Source organism: Arachis hypogaea, chromosome 6 (assembly GCF_003086295.3).
Source record: "Arachis hypogaea cultivar Tifrunner chromosome 6, arahy.Tifrunner.gnm2.J5K5, whole genome shotgun sequence".
NCBI classification, from domain to species: Eukaryota; Viridiplantae; Streptophyta; class Magnoliopsida; order Fabales; family Fabaceae; genus Arachis; species Arachis hypogaea.
In genome coordinates, this window is record NC_092041.1 from 14,341,874 (window position 1) to 14,364,206 (window position 22,333).

General features: G+C 33.9%; 2 protein-coding genes across 5 annotated transcripts; both read right to left on the reverse strand.

Moving 5' to 3' along the window:
* Positions 1 to 14,137: 14,137 nt before the first annotated feature.
* LOC112805344 (adenylate isopentenyltransferase 5, chloroplastic-like) lies at positions 14,138 to 15,372 on the reverse strand. Its single transcript, XM_025847738.3, has one exon. It carries the CDS (start codon positions 15,275 to 15,277, stop codon positions 14,321 to 14,323), a length of 957 nt encoding a protein of 318 aa, XP_025703523.1. The 5' UTR covers positions 15,278 to 15,372; the 3' UTR covers positions 14,138 to 14,320.
* A 3,384-nt stretch (positions 15,373 to 18,756) lies between these two features.
* On the reverse strand, positions 18,757 to 22,155 carry LOC112696188 (transcription factor LRL3). Of its 4 annotated transcripts, none has more exons than XM_072196436.1 (8): positions 21,939 to 22,155; positions 21,008 to 21,386; positions 20,654 to 20,746; positions 20,437 to 20,562; positions 20,231 to 20,296; positions 19,804 to 19,869; positions 19,370 to 19,429; positions 18,757 to 19,214 (listed from the first exon to the last, which is right to left on the reverse strand). In XM_072196436.1, the coding sequence occupies exons 2-8, from the start codon at positions 21,350 to 21,352 to the stop codon at positions 19,020 to 19,022; spliced, it is 951 nt and encodes a 316-aa protein (XP_072052537.1). In that variant the 5' UTR covers positions 21,353 to 21,386; positions 21,939 to 22,155; the 3' UTR covers positions 18,757 to 19,019. The 4 variants fall into 4 exon arrangements, with proteins under 4 accessions (XP_072052537.1, XP_025604596.1, XP_072052539.1 ...); XM_025748811.3 differs by having other exon boundaries at positions 18,757 to 19,217; XM_072196438.1 differs by lacking the exon at positions 19,804 to 19,869.
* Positions 22,156 to 22,333: the final 178 nt, after the last annotated feature.

Here is a 22,333-nt window from a genome sequence, read left to right on the forward strand (position 1 = left end):
AATAACAATAAGACATGTGGAATTTATTTTTCACGTCAGTATTTAATTTTTTTTTAAATATATAGTATATCACCACTTTTACTAAAACATCCTTTTAATTAAATAAAAATAAAAAACATTTATTTATTTAATTTTATAAAAAAACTTAAACATCATTTCTTTATTTGATTAGACAAAAATATCTTTTTAAATTAATCAAATTTTAGAATTCAATTAATCAAAATTTTATAGTTTCAAATAATTGAAACAACAAAATAAAAACATATTAAAAAACAAAAAATCAAAATTGTTCTTCATCTGTATTAAACATATTAAAAAAACAAAAAACCAAAATTGTTCTTCATCTGCATTCAGAAACCTTCTCGTTCACGCCTACGAAGGTTTCAATCTTAGCTCCACACAAGGGCTAAACGCGAACCCATCCCTCCTATCACCCTCGAGCTCCTACTACTGGCATGCTTGTTATGAGCTGTATGTGAGTGAATAGACCAGTTGATACAGTGAAAGTGTGAATTGACGCAAATTTCTACTTTGTAACAAAATCAGGTAGTATCCAACCTAAAAGTCAAATCACTGACAATTGTTGCACTAATAACAAACTAGGAAGACCTAAATATAACTGGACAATTCAAAGAAGGAATGAACAACTGATCTATTATAAAAAAATTATCAATTAAGTTACCTAACTTGTTCTGGGAATGAACTGGCGTCTCTGTCCCCAATTTACCCAAACCTAAAATTTCAATTTATTTTACATTAACAAAGTGGTTGATTAACAACTAAATAAACAATGATATTGATGGAATAATCAAATGACAGTGTGATCTAGCGAAGTGGGTGAGCCAGAATATAAGGATTCTTTGTGGCGATGAAAAGGGAAGAAAACATCAGCGTCACGGTTTCAAGTTTCAACTAACATGGAACAATAAAATCCTACCTTTGTTAGAACTCACCAAATCATGAAGCAGCTTCTAATTGCGCGAAGGAGGCTGACGGCGACACTCGAAGCAAGAAGACGACGAGCCCCTGAACCTGCTGCTTCTGCCACCGGCGACGAAGAGCGCAACGAAGGCACGCGCGATTATGTGCAAGACGATGACGAGACAGAGAGCAACGGCGACGCCACGATGAGAGAGATGAGAGAGACCGAGTTCCAGGGAGAGAGAGAGGGATACGAAGGGGAGGGAAGAACTTGAGAAGATGAAGAAGATTTTTGAAACCCAGAAACAATTTTTTATTAGAAGAACTTGACAAGATGAAAAGGATTTCTGAAACCTAGATTTCAAAAATAATTTTTTAGATATATTTTTGTTTTGTTTAATTTTTAATTTTAAAATTTGATTAATTTAAAAGGATATTTTTGTCTAATCAAACAAAAAGAAGGATGTTTAAATTTTTTTATAAAATTAAATAAATAAATATTTTTTATTTTTATTTAATTAAAAGGGTATTTTAGTAAAAGTGGTGATATATTATATATTTAAAAAAGAAAAAATTAAATGCTGACGTGGAAAATAAATTCCACATGTCTTGATGTTATTTGTCCATACCATAAACGTATCGGTACATATTAATTTATCATCGTACCGTAGCAATCACCAAATATAAAATACATATTAACAATGATTAAACTATATATGTATTTATAGTTTGACGGGATTGATTTATCTAATTTTAACCGAATTTAAACTGATTTTTACCCGAGTTGATTGTTTAACCATTCAATGGTAATTAAATTTAATAATTATATCTAAAAGACACAAATAACAAATTAGTTCCTAAATTTTTTCTCTCTCTCAAAGTGAAACACCAGAGACTCCACCTCTGCAACTGGTTCGACATATCACATGCAAGTGAAAGCTAATATAGGAGGATCAAAATAATAGTAATAGGATGCATTGATTGTTTTTAGGGGAATGTTATAATGTTTAAAAATGGTCTCTATTTACTAAAAAAAAATTAAAAGTTATTATTTAATTTATAAGATATAAGAATAAATAATTTTTAAAAAATTAAAATTTATTATAAAAAGATAAATTAGACAAAGTTTAAACAAAAACTCATAAACACATAGAATTAGCCTTATTTTTTACTGAGATATAAAGAAAGTCCAAGTTATTGATATATAAATGTAAATTCGAAAATAGGGTAAGAAGTTGGAAAATAAATTAGAAGAACCCAATCTTTCAATTGAGAATTGCTTTCAAAATATTAGGTCTCTAGCCAAATGATGAAGTAATCACTAATCACACATATTTTATTTTTATTAATTTGTGGTCTTTAGATAACAGGATACATGTTTACATGGTAGTTGATACTGAACATTTTTACTTTATTAAAACAAAAAACAAAGAAAAAAGACACATTTATAACATGGACATGAAAGCACACCTACAAGGCAGTCCAAAAACTGAGGTAGTAGTAATATATATAATTATTTATCCTTTTCTTCTTTTCTTAACCAGCAGTTACATAGAGATGGTAATAATCACCTAATTCTTATTCTTTTTCACTTTATATATTAACTATAAACACATGCAGTATATATTATTTGTTAATAATAGGATGAACCTATAACTCAAACTGGTGCACCGCAACGGTATGTGATGACGCATGAATCACCATAACCGATTCGGAGCGTGTATTCATGAGAAGGCCTCACAAGGAATGGTGGCATCCGAGCCAGAACTTCACAAACACACTGGCTGTCCACTTCTCTAGCCCACCTGCAGCAGTTATTCGCATCCGGAGACGTCCGGCGACGCTCTCGGCGACGCTGTCGCTCACGCTCCCGGCGACGCGCTCGACGAATCGCCCGACGACGCGCCTTCTCTCTGCGGCGCTCATTGCGGGCTCCCCGATGACGCGCCTTACGACGCATCCGACGACGCTTCTTCTCTCTGCGACGCTCGTTGCGGGCTCCCCGACGACGCGCCTTCTCTCTGCGGCGCTCGTTGCGGGCTCCCCGACGACGCTCCTCTTTCCCGCGCTCGCGGCGGTCTGCCCGACGCTCTTCTCTGCGGCGCTCGCGGCGAGCTGCCCGACGCTCCTCTCTCCGGCGTTCGTTGTGGGCTCCCCGACGACGCGCATCCTCTCTGCGACGCTCGTTATTGGCTCCCCGACGACGCTCCTCTCTGCGGCGCTCACGGCGGGCTGCCCGACGATCCTCTCTGTTGCGCTCATTGCGGGCTCCCCGACGACGCGCATTCTCTCTGCGGCGCTCGTTGCGGGCTCCCTGACGACGCTCCTCTCTGCGGCGCTCGCGGCCTGCTGCCCGACGTTCCTCTCTGCTGCGCTCGTTGTCGGCTCCCCGACGACGCGCCCTCTCTCTGCGGCGCTCGTTGTTAGCTCCCCGACGACGCTCCTCTCTGTTGTGCTCGCGGCGGGCTGCTCGACGCTCTTCTCTGCTGCGCTCGTGGTGGGCTCCTCGACGACGCTCCTCTCTGTTGTGCTCGCGGTGGGCTGCTCGACGCTCTTCTCTGTGGCGCTCGTGGCGGGCTCCCCGACGACGCTCCTCTCTGCGGTGCTGACGCTCTTCTCTGCGGTGCTCGCGGCGGGCTGCCCGACGCTCCTCTCTATGGCGTTCGCGGCGGGCTGCCCGACGCTCTTCTCTGCGGCGCTCGCGGCGAGCTGCCCGTCCGCGTCCACGACCTCTGCCGTGACCAGGAATGCGGCCTCGACCCCGGCCGCGACCAGGAATGCGGCCTCGACCCCGGCCGCGCCCAGGAATGCGGCCTCGACCCCGACCGCGCCCAGGAATGCGGCCTCGACCTCGGCCTGGAGCAGGAATTCGCCCTCGACCTCGGCCTCGACCAGGAATGCGACCTCGACCACGGCCTCGACCAGGAATGCGACCTCGACCCCGGCCGCGACCAGGAATGCGGCGTCGACCTCGGCCTGGAGCAGGAATTCGCCCTCGACCTCGGCCTCGACCAGGAATGCGACCTCGACCACGACCTCGACCAGGAATGCGGCCTCGGCCTCGACCACCACGACCTCGGCGGCGACCACCACGACCAGGAATGCGGCCTCGGCCTCGGCCTCGACCAGGAATGCGCCCTCGTCCTCGACCACCGCGACCTCGGCGGCGACCACCACGACCAGGAATGCGCCCTGTTCCACCCCGACCAGGAATGCGTCCGCGCCCTCGGCGGCGACCAGGACCTCGGCGGCGACCTCTGCGACCACGGCGACCACGGCGACCACCGGGAACGCGGCGACCACCACGCCCACGATGGCGACCACCGCGACCACGACGACGATATCCCGTAGCATGACGTCCGCGGCGGCCACGACTGCGACCGCGACCGCGACCACGACGACGATATCCAGTAGCATGACGTCCGCGGCGGCCACGACCGCGACCACGACGGCGACCGCCGCGACCACGACGGCGATATCCCGTAGCATGACGTCCGCGGCGGCCACGACCGTGACCGCGACCGCGACCACGACGGCGACCACCACGACCGCAACGGCGATATCCCGTAGCATGACGTCTGCGGCGACGGCCACGACCACGATCGCGACCGCGACCACGACGGCGACCACCACGACCGCGACGGCGATATCCCGTAGCATGACGGCGGCGGCGGCCACGACCACGACCGCGACCGTGACGGCGGCCACGACGACGATAACCTGTAGCATGACGTCGGCGGCGTCCGCGACCACGACCGCGACCACGACGGCGACGACCGCGACCGTGACGGCGACCGTGACGGCGACCGTGACGGCGACCGTGACGGCGACCATGACGACGATAACCCGTAGCATGACGTCGTCGGCGGCGGCCACGACCACGACTGCCACCACGACGGCGACGACCGCGACCGTGACGGCGACCATGACGACGATAACCTGTAGCATGACGTCGGCGGCGGCGGCCACGACCACGACCCCGACGATGATGGCGACGACCGCGACCGTGGCGGCGACCATGACGACGATAACCCGTAGCATGACGCCGTCGGCGGCGGCCACGACCCCGGCCGCGACGATGATGGCGACGACCGCGGCCATGTCGGCGATGACCGCGACGATGATGGCGACGACCGGGGCCGTGTCGACGACGACGATGACCGCGGCCATGTCGGCGATGACCGCGGCCATGTCGGCGACCGCGACGATGATGGCGACGACCGTGACCGTGTCGGCGACGACGATGACCGCGGCCATGTCGGCGATGACCGCGACGATGATGGCGACGACCGTGACCGTGTCGGCGACGACGATGACCGCGGCCATGTCGGCGATGACCGCGACGATGATGGCGACGACCGTGACCGTGTCGGCGACGACGATGACCGCGGCCATGTCGACGATGACCGCGACGATGATGGCGACGACCGCGACGATGTCGGCGATGACCGCGCCCATGTCGACGACGACCGTGACGACCACGGCCATGTCGGCGACGACCATGATGACGACGGCGACCTCGACCATGACGGCGACCATGTCGGCGACGACCGTGACGACCGCGCCCATGTCGGCGACGACCGTGACGACCGCGGCCATGTCGGCGACGACGGTGACCACGACCGTGACGGCGACTACCGCGACGACGATGGTTACCACGACGACGACGGCGATGACCACGACCGTGACGGCGACCATGATGACGATAACCCCGAGCATGACGTCGGCGTGGGTGGCCACGACCATGACCGCGCCGGGGGTGGCCACGACCATGACCACGACCGGGACGATGTGGGTGGTTTCCCCGGCCATGATGACCCCCCGGATTTCCATGCCGACTGTGACGTGCATCTAAATGGATGTTGCCACCGGCTTGGGCGTCCACCAAATCATCAAGGCCATAGTCAAGATCATCATCCTCGAAGTCCTCAAGGCTGTAGTCAAGATCATCATCCTCGAAGTTGTCATGGCTGTAGTCAAGATCGTCGTCATCGTCCTCGTCTTCATCCTCGTCCTCGTCCTCTTCAAGGTCAAAGGGAAGGTCAAGGTCATGCTCGCCGTCATCATCAAGTACCGGCGTCAAATGTTTAAATAGATGGGCTCCATTTTCAGCAAACGGGGACAAATGTGACGAAAATGGCAATCGCGCACATGCGTAATTTGCTAGTGAAATTTGTTGGGGGCAGAGTGGGCGGTTTCTTGGTATTATAGGGAGATGGGGAATGAAATGGAGGTCTGGTGATTTTGATTGCTGCTGGCTGCTTGTCTCAGGAACAGTTATTGCCAGCAGTAATAACACTATAGGCAGTGTTATTACTCTGCCAATATGGACCTTCTCCATTGTGGATACTAATCACTTGGGCCAATGCATTGTTAGATCTGATATGGATCAGTTCAATTGCATGCATGTATATATAGTAGTTCAGAATTTGTGATAATCAGCATATAAAGAGAGTGAGTTGCAGTTCTGCTTCTTGTTCTTCAATTAATTACCGTTCTTTTCGCGGGCATTTTATTTGTGTGATGAGTTGATAGGTGACGTGCAAATTATGCTTCCAAATTGGTTTCTAACCACCAACCTTATTCCCGCGCAATGTTTATATTTTATTTTGTTACGATGGTGATGAGCTTGGGTAATAAACTGTGTCCGAGATTCTGCAGAAATTAAGAACATGCAGAAACAGTGAATAAATTGGGTTGGATTGGTTTGCTCCCATAAAAACCAATCCTCTCATTATATCCAATTGAAAATAAAATTAAAAACAACTTTTAAACAATTAGAAGAAAAATGTAAAAATTTAAATAATAATAATAATAATAATAATAATAATAATAATAATAATAATAATAATAATAAAAATATATATCATAGATTCAAACTTAAATAATTATTATGAGCGAAAATTTCATCTTTTTCTTTTAAGAGATGTTAAAATGACACTCTCCTCTCTTTTATTTATAAAATGTAGGTTTTTTCTTTTATAACACTTTTAAAAAGGTTCCTCTTTATTCTATTTTAAATTTGTTGTGTTAAGTAAGGTTAACTTTATCTATTTTTTTTAAAAAAAATATTTTTTACAAAAATTATCCTTTTATAAATTATGTTTTTTATTAATCAAATTATATTTTTACCAAAATATTTTTTAAATTAATAATTAAATTATTTTTGTCTAAGATACTCTTCAATAACTTTTAAATATTAAATTGTAATTTTATCAAAATTTTCGTTAACAATTATCTTTATATTTTATTATTAATTTTTTGATATTAATATATATTATTTTAATATTAAATAAAAAACTTACCACTGTTAATATATATAACAATTAATAATTGATATCAGAAAATAATCTTACCAAGATTTTTTTATTTAATATTAAAATAATATATATTGATATAAAAAAATTAATAGTAAAATATAAAATAATTATTAACAAAAATTTTGGTAAAATAATAATTTAATAATTAAAAAATTATTGAAGAGTATATTAGTAAAAATAATTTAATTATTAAATTCTTTTAAAAAATATTTTGATAAAATATAATTTATTAAAGAGTATTTTGATAAGCAAAATTTAATGACAAAAAATAAAATTTTTGTTAAAAGGTATTTTTGTAAAAAATAGTTTAAATTTTTTTAAAAAATAGATAAAGCTAACATTAGTTAACAAAAAAATTAAAATGGATTAAAAAAGAAGTTTTTTAAAAGTTATAAGGAATGAGAATATATATTTTTAAAAATAAAGAGAAAGAAAGTGTTATTTTAACATTTCTCAAAAAAAAAACAGTAAAATTTTTTTTATCATAATTTAAAAGACTTTAGAATTAATTAATAAATTTATATATATTATTATATTTTATTTATTTTTAATTAATATTATACTAATCGAATAATAATCAAATTGGTTTGGGTACTATGATCCTAGAATCAATTAAGGTGGGTTTGATAGGTCTAACTCCATTATATCCAGAATCAATTAAGGTAGGGTTTGATTGGGTCTAACTCCGTTATATCCGGTTACTCAAGGTTTCGTTTCAAAAAATTAAGGTCAAACTCATTAGATGCAACTCTTTAAATTTTTGGAAGTTGTATCTCATTTTTTTTGTGATTCATTAAAAATGACAAAAAATTTGAATATTAGCCTTCCTCTTAAAAATGCATCAATTCTTTGATTTTTCATGATTATTTTATATAGAAATTTGAAATATATCTTGTAAACTATGTAAAAAAGAAGTTAAAATGACAAATATCAAAATTTATAATATTTATACAAATACAATAATATCAATACTTATTGAATATTCTAATATTTTTTATTATATAAAAAATTAAATTAAATAAATAGTAAAATATAAAATAATATTAAATTACATAAATAAAAAATATCTAATTTTTTATATTTGATCTCAAAGATAGAGGAAGCATTGCTTATTGAATAGAGAGCTACAAAATGCAAATACACTCGTTCAGTCCAAATCCAACATGTTTTGAATATTTAAAACAAAAAATTATTGTGCAATAAAAATAAGAGACGAATATTGAACTTTAATATTTTAAGTCATAGCAAAGTATTTGAGCCAATTGAGCTAATTTTTTATTTTTTAAAAAAATATTACTAATTTTTTACTAAAAGTTTGAGCCATGGCCCCTTGTCTTAACTAAGTTCTGCTCCAATTTAATACTTTACCTAATACAAAATATTATGTATTAATTATTTTGTAGTAAAGTAAAAAAATGAAAAAATGGGTAAGAAGTAAAAACAACGCTAAATGATTAACAATTTATTATTTTTTATTAAGATTTGACCAACAAAAATATTTTTATATTAAATTTTAAATTATAAATTATAAAATTTAATAATATAAAAATAAAATATTAATCTACAATAATAGCTAATGTTAATTAAAAGTGTTGAGTCCTAATATTTCTTTGTTGGATAATAATAATAAACAGTAATGTTACAAGTATTTTTTCTTTTGGACTTTGATACGAACTCATCACATCATTCAACAATAAGATATATAATACACTCTAATGTTTAACTTAGTTTTGTGTATTTTTATGATTATCCAAAGATTAGACTTACTCTCTCTAGTTTTTTCTTCTCTTTTATGGTGTTTTTTTTTTTCCCTCCTCTTAATGAAGTAACGATTTTTTTAACGATGTGTTTATCTATAGTTCTGTTTGTTTTATCCATTATACGTATTTTAAAGTTTACCGGTTTAAAATTATTTTCATCATGTGCCAGTTTTTGGAAATGAATTTGAAAGATATGAGATTTTGTGAATCCAAATTCTTTTCAATTTGAACGTATATAACGTTAATAACAAAAAGCGTCATAAACTTATAATAGTAATTGGTTGAATGTAAACCAAATACAAATTAAATCAAATTCGAAACTTATTTTTGTCATGTCCTAAACCTATATAAAAAAACTATAAAAAAGCTGAAAATTCAGGCAAACTTATGTATACAAAATCACAATAGCAATTTTTTGTTAAATAAAAAAAATGTTTTATAGTCCTAAAGGTCCAAATAAGGTTATGAATCTGGCAGACAGAAGTAGAAGGTAGGATATAGGTGCCTAACACTGTTTCCACAGTGGTATCAAGAAGCCCACTGCCAACAACTAAAACAAACAGTAGTAGTAACCCAATTTGGTCTCCGCAATGGGATTGGAGTCACGGCCCATTATTCCAAATTTCTATTTTTATTTTTTTTTCTAATTAATCTTTGTAATCTTTATTGAAAAACAAAAAAAAAAATTACTAATCAAGATAAATAATCTTAAATTTTTAAATTTTAAAATAATTTTTTAATTTGGTCCCTCTTCGTTGTGAAATTTTGGTATTTTATCAATTTATATTACAATTGAAAATTTGAATCTAAAATTAATAAATTCATCTCTAATAATTTTTTATTGGAAAAAAAGTTATCTCGCATTAATTAAATAAATAAATATATTAAATTTTGTATTTGTATGTATAAAAAGACAATGATAAAAAATATTTTATTATTTTAAATTTTAAAAAATTATTTTGTCCAATATTTTTATAATTAAGAACTATCAGTGTAAAAAATATAACATGATAAAATTATCTAATATACAAATTATTAAATATTAAATTAAAAGTTTTTTCTCATAATATATATATTTGGTATAGGATATATGATTACACTTACACATAAGGGTTACCAAACAACCTATATTGAATTAGAAGTAATTATATTGAATAATCTTTAACATTTTGTTTTGGCAAAATTACCTTATTACACACAAATGTCCTCTTCCCTCTTCCTCTAGGTATATATGGTGCCCATTAATGTCACCACAACCACCAATGTTGTATTGGTGTTCCCATCCACAACTACAACCATTGCCACCATCATTGTGGTTGTCACCACCACCCTCCATTGTCCTTTCCAATGCCACCCACCATCTTTAGTACCATAGGAGCCATTACTATTATTGTTGCCATCTTTATCACAATCATAACTTATGAAGTTCGGACACATTTTTTATTTGTTGTATCTATGTGTCGGATACATTTTAGACACGATATTTATCGACATTCGTTTTATACGCATGTCTTATGTGTCCAACAATGTTCTAATAAAAAATAAAAAGAAAAATTTTCCAAACACACTTGATCACACCTAAATACCATTAGATGTCCAATCTTTATTCTTAATTTATATTCTTGAAATGAGTTTAGAAATAATATATTATTAATTATTAAAATAAAAAATATTTTAAATACTTTATATAATTAAAAAGGATATTAAAATAGAAAAAAAGACAAATATGTCTTTGACCTTTTGATCCACAGACATTTAGGTTATCGAGGATTTGAAAATACATTTAAGTCTTTAACTTTTTCAAAATCTGGACTTATTGATCCCTCATGTTAGCTTGGGTCTATCAGACTTAACAGAAAAATCAAACATGACTCTCATTGTACTGACCTGGTTGATACACGTGAGAGAGTTTTTAAAATTGGATAAATTAAACTCAGGGATTGATATGTCCAGATTTTGAAAAGGTTAAAAATTTAAATGTATTTTTAAATTCTAAAGAACTTAAATGTCTATAAACCAAAAAAATTAGAGATCGATTTGTCATTTTCTCTAAAAATAATTAAAAAATAAATTTATATTTTAATATTAATAAAATACTAAAATATCATTACAATTTATTTAAAAAATACTTTATATTTTATATATATGTCGTATTCTCATATTTTATAAAAATTTTAAATTTATGTATCTATATATTCTATATCGTATTGTGTCCAGTATCGATACCAGTGTTCGTGCATCATATACTATAACGCACTAATCAAACTTTATTAGTATTACAAGTTTTATGTGGATTAAGAATATAATATCCATAGTATTTTTAAGTATAAGAAAACTTTTATTCTTAGAGTTAAATTTTGAAATTGAATTAAATTCATTCAATTTTAGATATTAATACATTTTCTTAAATCTATTTTTTTTTGAAGAAAAGAACAAAAGAGGCATGTTACATATACAAGTATTTTTTGTTTATAAGCTATATAAGTTGACCCAAGTTAAAAAAAAAAACATGCACCCCACTCATTTAGAATCGAACGTTCAATACACGCGCTTTAATCACCCGTTGCGTTTTTCCACAACACGTTCATTATACCACACTCTTCCTCAATCAAAACGCAAACTGTCAAGATTCAAGCGGCATTTGAAACAAACTACGATTCTGAAGAAACGTTCCAACTCCTCGCGAAGGGTTGAAGAAATCAAGAAAAAAAGATACAAATCTCCATAAAAAATCACCAGAAAAAACGAAGAAACATTATTCAAGGTACTGTTTTACTGTTCTTCTAAGTTTTTTTTTTCTAAATTGTCTCTGCCATGTGCCTCATCCTTAACCAGCAAAACATTAAAAGATTTCAAGAAGAAATATACTGTCTCCCCCTGATATTGTGGTAAGGTGTATTTCAACGAATTTTTGGTGTATTTCTTAAATTCGTATTTCTGTAATCCTTTGGGTGTATTTCTGTAATTGTTTGGATGTATTTCTGTAATCGTTTTGATGTATTTATGAAGTTGAATCATCTATTATTTTCAAAACGATTTCAAAGCTTGATTTCAAAAACTATGAAAATCGAAAAAAAAAAACAAAACAAGAATACAGAGAGAGAAACACACGTAAATGATGACGAAGAAAACAGTGATAAACGCAGGTAAAACAATGACTGAAAAGGGAAAGAAAAAACGCACAAAGGAGATCGAACAAATTTGGCAAGAAACTTAAAAAAAGAAATAAAATCTTTTGAAAAATAGAAGTTATATATTTGCGCGTTAATTGTTTTGGATTGATTTAAAAGTAGGCACGTAACATAATTAGTGCGTTTAAGGATTTCGTTCTTTTTAAAACTTGTAAAGTTTGTAAGCGCAAAACACTTGTTGGTAGAGATTAATCAAAAACGAAACTTTCAATATTACCTCTGCGGTCGCGGGACTAATGATGAGTAGATTATTGAGAAATAATGTGGATTGATTGATTGGTTCACAGGTCGATAATAATATAAATTAAAAAGAGTAACCAATAATTTATGGAGCCCATTTAGCAGTTAACAAATAATTGAGAAAATGTCACTTACCCTAAAATTTCATTTTCTTTCTTTTTTATTTACAAAAGATATAGTTCTCTACTATTCGGTAAAATTATTTTTTATTTTATTTGACTAAATTAATTTTAATAATAATTAAAAAATAGATATGATCGTTTTTATTTTATTTATATCACTTTTGATATACTCATTAAAAATTTAAATATTCTAAATTTTAAATTTTTATTTTAAAAAATAAAGAATAATTTCTCATTTTTAAATAGTTTTTTTATATTTTTTTTATTCTACTTATAAAATAAATGATAAAACATCACATTTTATTTTTTAAAATAAAATTTAAAATTTAGTTATAAGATAATTATGCGTTAAATTTGGCCTCGTATATATTATATATCGATAATTCATACTAATGTTAGATGAATGTAATAAACCATTATAAACCACTTTAAACAATTTTATTTATCAAGTCACAAAGAAAAAAAAATAATTTTATTTATTATTATTAGTATAATTATAACTGATAAGAGCTAATAAGATATACTTTACTTATAAAAGGAGATAAATACAAAGAAAAAGGCAAGTCATATAATATAGTATTATTTCTTACAAACTGATTCATTCTCTTTGTTCTTTTGCAATTAAAATATAACTCGTTCCATCCGAAAAAAAGAAAAGAAGATTACTAAAACAACGAGCTATATCTAAACCAATTTATATAACAATTGACGTTCATGAGTAAAATAATTATTTTTTAAGAAATAAAAAACCTTTTTATATTAGAAGTAAAAATTTTTTTTTACAAATAATTAATCATATATTATCACATAGGTAAAAGTATATTATTTTTAAATTAACTAAAAAAATTATTTTAACACATTTTTTTAAAAATATATATAATTGTGTAAAATATTTTATTATGTGACCGTATTAAAATTAAACGCAAATTAAAGTGTGATTTATTTTGATCTTTTACAAATAAATAGAAGGATAATATACATTCTATAACTTAAAAAGGAAAAGGTGAGAAGTGGCAGGTGAGAAGTGCCACTGGCTATTCTCAAGAAAGGGAGTGGCACCTTATCACGAGAAAATTTAGAGACTAGTAAATTTTGTGATTTTTAATTATTAATTAGTTATTAATAATATTTTTAATAATGTGAGATTATATTTAATAATGTAAAATTATTTAATTTTTTTGATAGTTAAGTGTTGACAAAAATTTAATAAAAGTTCTTACCCGAACACTCCACTCTTATCATTACACTCTTACATCATCATTTTAATCAATAAAATTCAGTGGAATTTGATTTTGTATAAAGTTAATAATTGAAAATTGTTAAATAATAATTGAGAAAATATAAAGAGTCAATAGTATATTTGTATAATATGTACAATAGGGGTTTAGGGATGTTCGATTCAGTAGGATATCAGATGTTTATTATGTCTGGTATCCAAATGATTATTTTGGATAATATGAATATATTATATTTAAAAAATTGGTAGTATTTTATTTTAGATATTTATTTTTTAACTTATATTAAATCAAATAAATAATCCATTATACACATTATATAAATATTCTATTAATTTCTTAATAAAATTTATAATAATTTAATTAAATTTATTAAATTATTTAATAATTTTTAACCATCAACTTTACATAAAATTTGCTTGCTCAAATTTTCACCATCATTAGTGTTGGACTTAAACAGGGCACACTAAAATAAAAAATCAAAAGAAAAGTGGTCAACGTTTCACAACTCTGCATGTTACACTCTTAATCTTAGAAGAACCCGGCACGCGAACTAATCCCAGAATAATTATTATTAATATTATTATTATTAATTGCTTCATTGTATAGAAACTGTGCCACTAATCTCGCACTTGGCTCTGCCACAATCTTCCTCCACGCTTCATCTGCTTCATCATCACCATTTCCATGCATTTCAAACACTCTTGTGGCACACACACGCTGCATGTTCCATCTCTTCACATTCCTAAGCCTCTCAATCCTCTCAAACTGCTTGCACGCCAATGTGCACGTGTTCTTCTTCACTCCCCTGATCGCCTCATCAAACAACCTCTGCTTCGTTCTCTCATCCCATGTTGTCCCTTCACTTCGAAAGAACATGTCGAATTCCGGCACCCCAATTGCTTTTCTTATCCCTTTTGAGTAATCCCCGTTGGGACTGAAAAAGGGTCTTAATTCATTCACCATTCCCTTCTCAACCATCTCATCCACTCTTTTCGATACATAGGAATGAAGAATTGGCATTGATACATCCAACCAAAGAAAAAACCAATCATACCTTGATCCAAATCTTTCTACTAATGCTTCCACATAGGAATTCGACCCCCCGACTATGATCGGGAGTTGTTCGCGGCCAATGATTGATTCCATGGCCAACGAGGCCATGTCGCAGAAATCATTGGCCGTGAACTCAGAGTAGAGATTGTGTATCCCTAACAAATGATGTGGCACGCCTCGTTGTTCTTCCTTTGTGACCTTGTTTGTGGCAATTTCTAGCCCTTCATAGGCTTGAATTTTGTCGGAGTTGATGATTTCCGATGGAAAACATGTTCCAAGGTCGATGGAGAGCCGTGATTTTCCGGTCCCGGTTGCTCCCATGACCAAAACCACCTTCTCTTTCTGCTTAGCGTTGATCAGTTTTGGACCATTGCAAGGAACATTTATGATTGGTTGTGTTGATGGATTGCACAACACCATTGATATGGTCATGGTAGTGATTAATTAGAATGTTATTGTGATTATTTTGAAGTGTATGATGTAACTCTCTCTTTTAGTGTAGTGTGTGTTGAGACTTGAGAGTGTAAAGAAGATTTTGTTGACTATTTATAGAGAAGGCAATGCAAGATGAAAGGGATATCATCAATACTACTTCAATATTGAAGAGACTATCACTTTCCACATTGATTTGTTCTAAGATTATGAAGTAGTAGGAATTAGATGGGGGTCTACACAAAAATATTCTGCAAATATTTGTACTTGGCTTTTATGCTGCATATAAAATGCTACTGGTCCTGTAGTGGCCTAATGAACCTAGATCTTTAAAAAAAAGAAAAAAAAGCAGTATAATACACAAGCATTCTAAAAAAAACATTTAAAGAGTACAATGTACATATTTTAACTTGATAATTATATAATTAGTTTTTTCGACTTGAACTCGGTAACTTTTAGATCACTACAAATTAATTTTTGCTCAAGTAGTTATAATTTTTTAATTAAATAGTATAAATTATTCATAAATTCGCCATTTGTTATTACGTGTACATAAATAATTAATTATTAAATTAATTATTTATATAGGATATAACGCATGTAATAATATATATTTATATTTAAATGTATAATGATTGATTTTTTATTAATATTTACAAAATATTTTTGAAAAACAATTTGTTTTGTAGGTGATAACATAATAAATAGCATATTTATTTAAAGGGGGATGTGAGGAAACAATGACTTTGTTGAACAATGTGAATAATCACTAATCAAATAAAAATATACTACACCTCCAAATTAAATTTCTAAATTTTAATATTAAAATAATCATCCGTACACTAATAAAATAAACATTTGATATATTTATTACTTACCTTGTTTAATATTTTTATTATTTACTTATACTTTTCTTTGTTTAAAATATATGTATATATTTCACATTTGTAATACATCATAATTAAGTGGTCACGGTAGGTTCTTTTGTTAGTGGAAAAAGAAGCCACCTAGAGGTGCAAATTGGAGAAAGAATATATAGATATATATATGATAAAGGTCATAATATTCTAGTATTTCATTCTTTTTGTATTGAATTTTTTGTCTTTTTGTATACGTATTAAAGGTTTTCTGTGTCCTTTGGTCTTACTTTTTCATTGAGAATAAACAAAATATTAGAAAGGACAAATCTCGAATTGGAAAATCAGAGAACCATAGGAATATATATATATATATATATATATATATATATATATATATATATATATGAGTACAAAAGTTCTTCAATTTCTATTAGACTGTATCAAGAGATTAAAATAACTTTTTTACACGTATTCGATCTATCTCAAAAGTTTAAGATGCACACACATCCAATTATAAAAGTAAACACTTGCATTGGCCATTTTTAATGATTAGACTTGAGAACTTATCAAAATATATATTTATTTTTATAGTAAATACGGTAGTTATAAAGTGTTACTAAAATTAAAATTATATTTTTTTATATTTTAATAATATTTTTTTGGTAGTATTTTTTTTAAAAATTATTAAATATAAAAAATATTATTTTAATTTTAACAATATTTTTTAAAATATTATAATTACTGTAATTACCGTAATATAGACGTACTAAATTGAATATATATATATATATATATATATATATATATATATAATTTTTGGTTAACTTACTCTTAAAATTAAACACCATTTAAAGAATCAAAAGGGGTAGAAGTTTAGTTTCGAAAAGCTAAAAACTCAAGTCTTCAATACATTAGATAAGGGTTTTGCTATTAATATACTTTTTAAGAATACTATACCTAGAAAATTTTAATTAAAAACAAATAAAATAATTAAATTTCCCCAATCTAGTAATCTTAACTGCCATTATGGCATTGGCATTTGACAAGGTTAGCAATTTTTTTTTAATCATGATAGGTGTATACTAAAATCAGTTACCAAAATTAGTGATTAGTATTAGTATAAAGTATATATTAAAATATAAATATACATTAAAAATAAAGTAAACCACATATGTATTTATACACAAATATATTGGTGACTTATTCTATTTGACTGATTTTAGTATACGAAGAGTATTTTTTATTTTTTTTAGTACACCAATTTGTTAGCTAGAGAACGAATTTTCTCAAGCCCTTTTAACACTTGATAAAATTAAATAAATATGATACATGATCGTATGATTTTATTTTTTCCACTTAAAATTTATACAATAAAAAATTACCAAAAATAAAATAATGATTTAAATATTGTCTTCACGACCAAACAAATTTTCTAGTTTTACTCAAAAAATTAAATAGTATGCGTATGTAGAAGATAGCTTATTATGAGACCGTACGTGTGTTATCTGTTCATGGAGCATGCGTTCTCAATTCTCATAATGATCAAATTGATTTTATGCGCCATCAAAGTTCCCCGAATATAGAGAACGATAACCTTGTAAAAATGATTGTTATGATGAAATTGAAGGGACAGTTTCCGGAAACTTAAAAGATTGAACTGACTCAGTGACTTTGGTTCTTATAGGATAAATGCAATGGATTCCTTGTTTGAATTGGAACACACTCCGAACAATATGGCTTTATTTTATTTTTTAAAAGTAGGTTTTTTTTTATTGTAATCGAATTAAATTTATTCTTTTAAATGATTTTTTTGATAATATGTAAGGCGGGATGTATATATAAAATCATTTTAGTGCATAGAAATTATTATATTTTTTTTTAAAACTTATTTGCTTAGAAACTCAGCTGTGTTATTTTCCCAAGTTGCTTCCAACTTTTCAATTTGGTTTGGTCGGCAATTATGGGTCAGAGCTGATTCATAGATGTGGATCTCCAGTTTTAAGGTTGACATTGATAGATGTTACTCCAAGAAAAATAGAATCTAAACTCTATTATTGGTGACATGGCTTCGGATTCTTATAGCTATATTTTGCTGAATCAACTTGGCTTTAGAGTCAAATTTGATTAAAATATCAGTAGTAGCACAAATCAAACAATAGCTTTCAAAGGGGAAAAAAATCATGTCTACAACATTTCTTCGTTTCTTCCCATATTTTTGTGATTGCAATAAACTGTAGCATGAATGTCTGCAATAAACTGTAGCATGAATGTCTTACTGGATAGGCATTAGTACAAGAACGGATAAGTTATTCACTTATTCCTTTAGATATTTAATCAAATCAACTTTTTGGTATTAAAATATTAATTGAGAAAAGTTATGTGTACGCTAAAATTCAGTCACACCAAATCTATCACTATGTATTTGTGTATATTACTAAGTATTTCTTTAGAGAATACAAGATTCGTATGCAATACATAAAATCGAGTTAGAGATAGTACTGAGAAAGTTAGATTATGCTTTTGACATAAACTAAATATATACATGTCAATGCACATTCCAATATCTTCTTGCAGTGTAGTAATTAAAGGTTATATAGTATAGTCTATAGACAAACAGTGATTCATAGCCAAATTAAAATTTGACAATTTCATAACACGCCAAATCTGATTAAACGTGATGATCAGACAAGAGTTTCTAAACTTTCCATATGAAACGAAAGAAGATGGCTACATTCATTTAAAAGCCATGGTTAATTGGTTTTTCCAGATAAGCTAGGCTTCAATTCAAATGATGATCATATACTAATACCTAGAGCTAGTAAGCTACTAATGTTGTCAAATTGTCCTGATATTTACGGTGCCTGCCGGCCGGACAATCGAACTCAGACAAGTGCATTGCTGTTGCCGAAGATTTGCATGGATTGGTGCAAGTCTTGAACCAACTCCATAGGCAGCAGGACAAGACCATTGTTCTCCAGCAGCTGACTGGCAGATGCAGGATTCTCTTCAAGAAGTTTCCCCATCATCTCTTCAAGTGGTTCATTCAGCTTCTGCTGGTCAATATAATGCCCATAACCCTGCTAATCAAACAAAAGATATTCAGTCCGTGAATTTGGCACTCTGGACGGGCAGATATTTGATATTTCTATGGGGCAGAATTTGGGCTAGCACATGAATTCATAGTGATTTTGTGTACATTATTATCTACTAATGTTAAGGACAAGACATATACCTCATGGAAAACCAGTGGTATAGCAGTTGATTCAGCTTGTAGTCTACTTCCACTTAGTTCCTGTAAGGAACGTATGCTATGTTTTAATTTGCAAGTTGACAAATCAAGTTAAGTCTATATACTTGACCAAACCAGCTGTTCTGGTAGTAAACACTGCAAAATGGTCCTTTGCTTTATTTTAATGTTCTCCACTTTGGTCTGATGGTATGGCCCCAATTTATTATTTTTCCTAAATGATGGATAGTTCTTTCAATGGGAAAGAAATCATTTAACCTCATTTTTGTGTTCAATGCAGCCAAGCTTCTAGTTTGTTCATTCTGACATCATGTTAATGCATTTGATATGATAGTATAATAATTATAAGCAAAACTGTTATATATGTATGGGAATGATTGAGGCTGAGAAAATTGAGACGATCCAGAGTTAATAGGTACCTTTAATTGAAGCTGCAAATATTTAACATGGTCGATAATGTCGTCCAGTATATAAGCTTGACTACCCTACAGATTAAAAATCAATTGTCCATAGAAATGTGATGGCATTAAGTATATATGATCAGCCAAAGTATTGCTCACAAATAAGAATGGTAAGATATTTTTGAAAGACCCGTTTTGTTTTCATGCATGCAAGAATCAAGATGTTATACTTTCCAAGATTATCTATTCAATATTAGGAGTATTCCGTGTTCTTAAAGCAGAACCTACCAATAAAGGATGATAGATTAATACATACCATGACAATGTTTCTGCAAATACTTGCAACACTTGAAAGAGTTTTTGTTTACATTTTTTAAATTAGTTTAAGGAGTCAAAGGGAACATCACACTGATTAATGTTGCATTGACAACTTACTACAAATTACCTCTGCTTGATTTGGAAGCAAGTCGTGTAGTGCTTTCAGATTATCAGCAATTCGTTGCCTGCGTTGCTATGATGTAGAATTCATGGTTAATAAAGATAAATTGTGTTAAAAGTTAAAAACATTGCAATATCCAAATTTTGAATTCAGCATGTGATCTTCAAATTTGGAATGCCTGGAGAAAACTAATAGTGGCATACTTGACTTACTCGGTCACTGGCTTTCTGTCTTGCTGGTTTAGGAAGGAAACTAGGTGTGCCAGCCATTACCGATGGATCAAGCCGTGAAACATTAGGATTATCTCCAATTGCTTCTGGCGTCCATGAAGCAGGACTCTAGGACAAGATTAACAGAAATCATTATTATAAAGTTTTTCAAGTGATAAAAACTATAAAATATATTATGCTGGTTAAAGCATTAACTGACCTCAGGATAGAGAGGGTGATGATGTTGAGTACTTTCAAATTGCATTGGTTCCTGCTGGACTTCACTCTCAGCAGGTCTCCAATACCCCACTTGCTGAAAACACAGAATAAACTCTTTATTTGGGTATCATCATTCCATATTTCCATGTACATTTAAGGAAACTAGAGTACCAGTATTGTGAAATTTTTGCTCTCTAATATTACTATACAAACAACATTTATGTCAAAGTCACTTCTTGTAGGAAACTTTTTCAAACGAAATTCATGTTGCATAAAATACAACTATTCCTATTCACTCAACTTAGTTTTGCAATTGATAATCCAAATACACATTCAGTGTTGCTTACTTTCTTACCTTGCCAATGTCAACTTCATTGGAAGAATGAACTTCAGTTTTAAAGGCATAAGCTTTTCCAGGATCATTACAAAAGAAGTTCATGTTTGTTCCATTGGCATCGTTTCCAAATCCAAGAGCAGCATAATTGCTCCCAATCATATCCTCAGTCTTAGGCAGATAGTTTGAGGATTCAGTCAGATACTGAACATAGTTATGATGAGATGGTTTTGGGAGGAAACTCCACTGGCTCCCACTCCCTTCTTCAGTTGCAACAGCATCTTGCATGTTTGAATCATCCTCAGCAGCTGAACCAGTAACATGGCAACTGGTTCCTCCAGAAGTAAAGGACATTTTCGATTCCATTACAACCAAAAAATTCACCTGATTGTTATATTACCTGCAATTAAAACTATATATTGAAATGAACACAGCTTTATCACTAAATTAGCTACATAATCTAAAGTACTATAAAAGATAAAACCATTAGAGTCATAAAAGTTGAACACTGTTCTTCTGCATGATTGTTCTTAAGGCTAATCACCAAACTGTACGTTGAATTAGAAAAATTAAGAACGAGGGATTTTAAAGATGAAATTTTGTGAAGGAAAATGTACTGATTTTTTGAGAAAATACTCGAACCCTTTTGACTACGATTTTGAACATTCCGGTGGCGAATTTGTAAACTCATTGCAGTTTCGAGTTTTCTGTGCAAAAGTAACAAAATAAAATAATGAAAACCAGGTCTTTAGTTTTCTGAAGGAAAAACGAGAACTTGAAACTCAATGAAAACTGTGAAAACAAATGGAGAGCGAGTTAAGTTCTGAATTACGTTTGAGCCAGAATTCAGTGAAGTCGAACTCAGAAGAAAGTAACTAGTAGCTAGCATCACATGCGGTTGATGGAGGAAAATTGATTAAAAAAAAAAGGAAGAGAATAGAAAGATGCTTACCGATTGGAATGGAATAGTTGCAGAGAGAAAATCAGGATGAGAAGGAAGAAGAGAAGAGGGTGAAGCGTGCTCTCTTTCTGTTAAAAGCTGCCAACTATTTTGTACTGTTTATTCTCGATGGCACGATCCACTGAAATGGCGGTTCTATCCCTGTGCTTGTAACTGATTGTACCTTGCATGAAATTCATGTTCGTACAAGGGCTCTAAGACCAGTCATGCATGTTTTTAAATTTAAAGATGAGTTTATATGAATAATCTTATATTAACTTTGTGATGCACCAATGCTTAAGCCCCAAGGAACCCCTTGATTTCATATTAGAATTGGCTATATCAAGTGATCATATATAGAAATAATAGAAATTAGGAGAACTTGCTTAATTCATTGTGAAATAAGA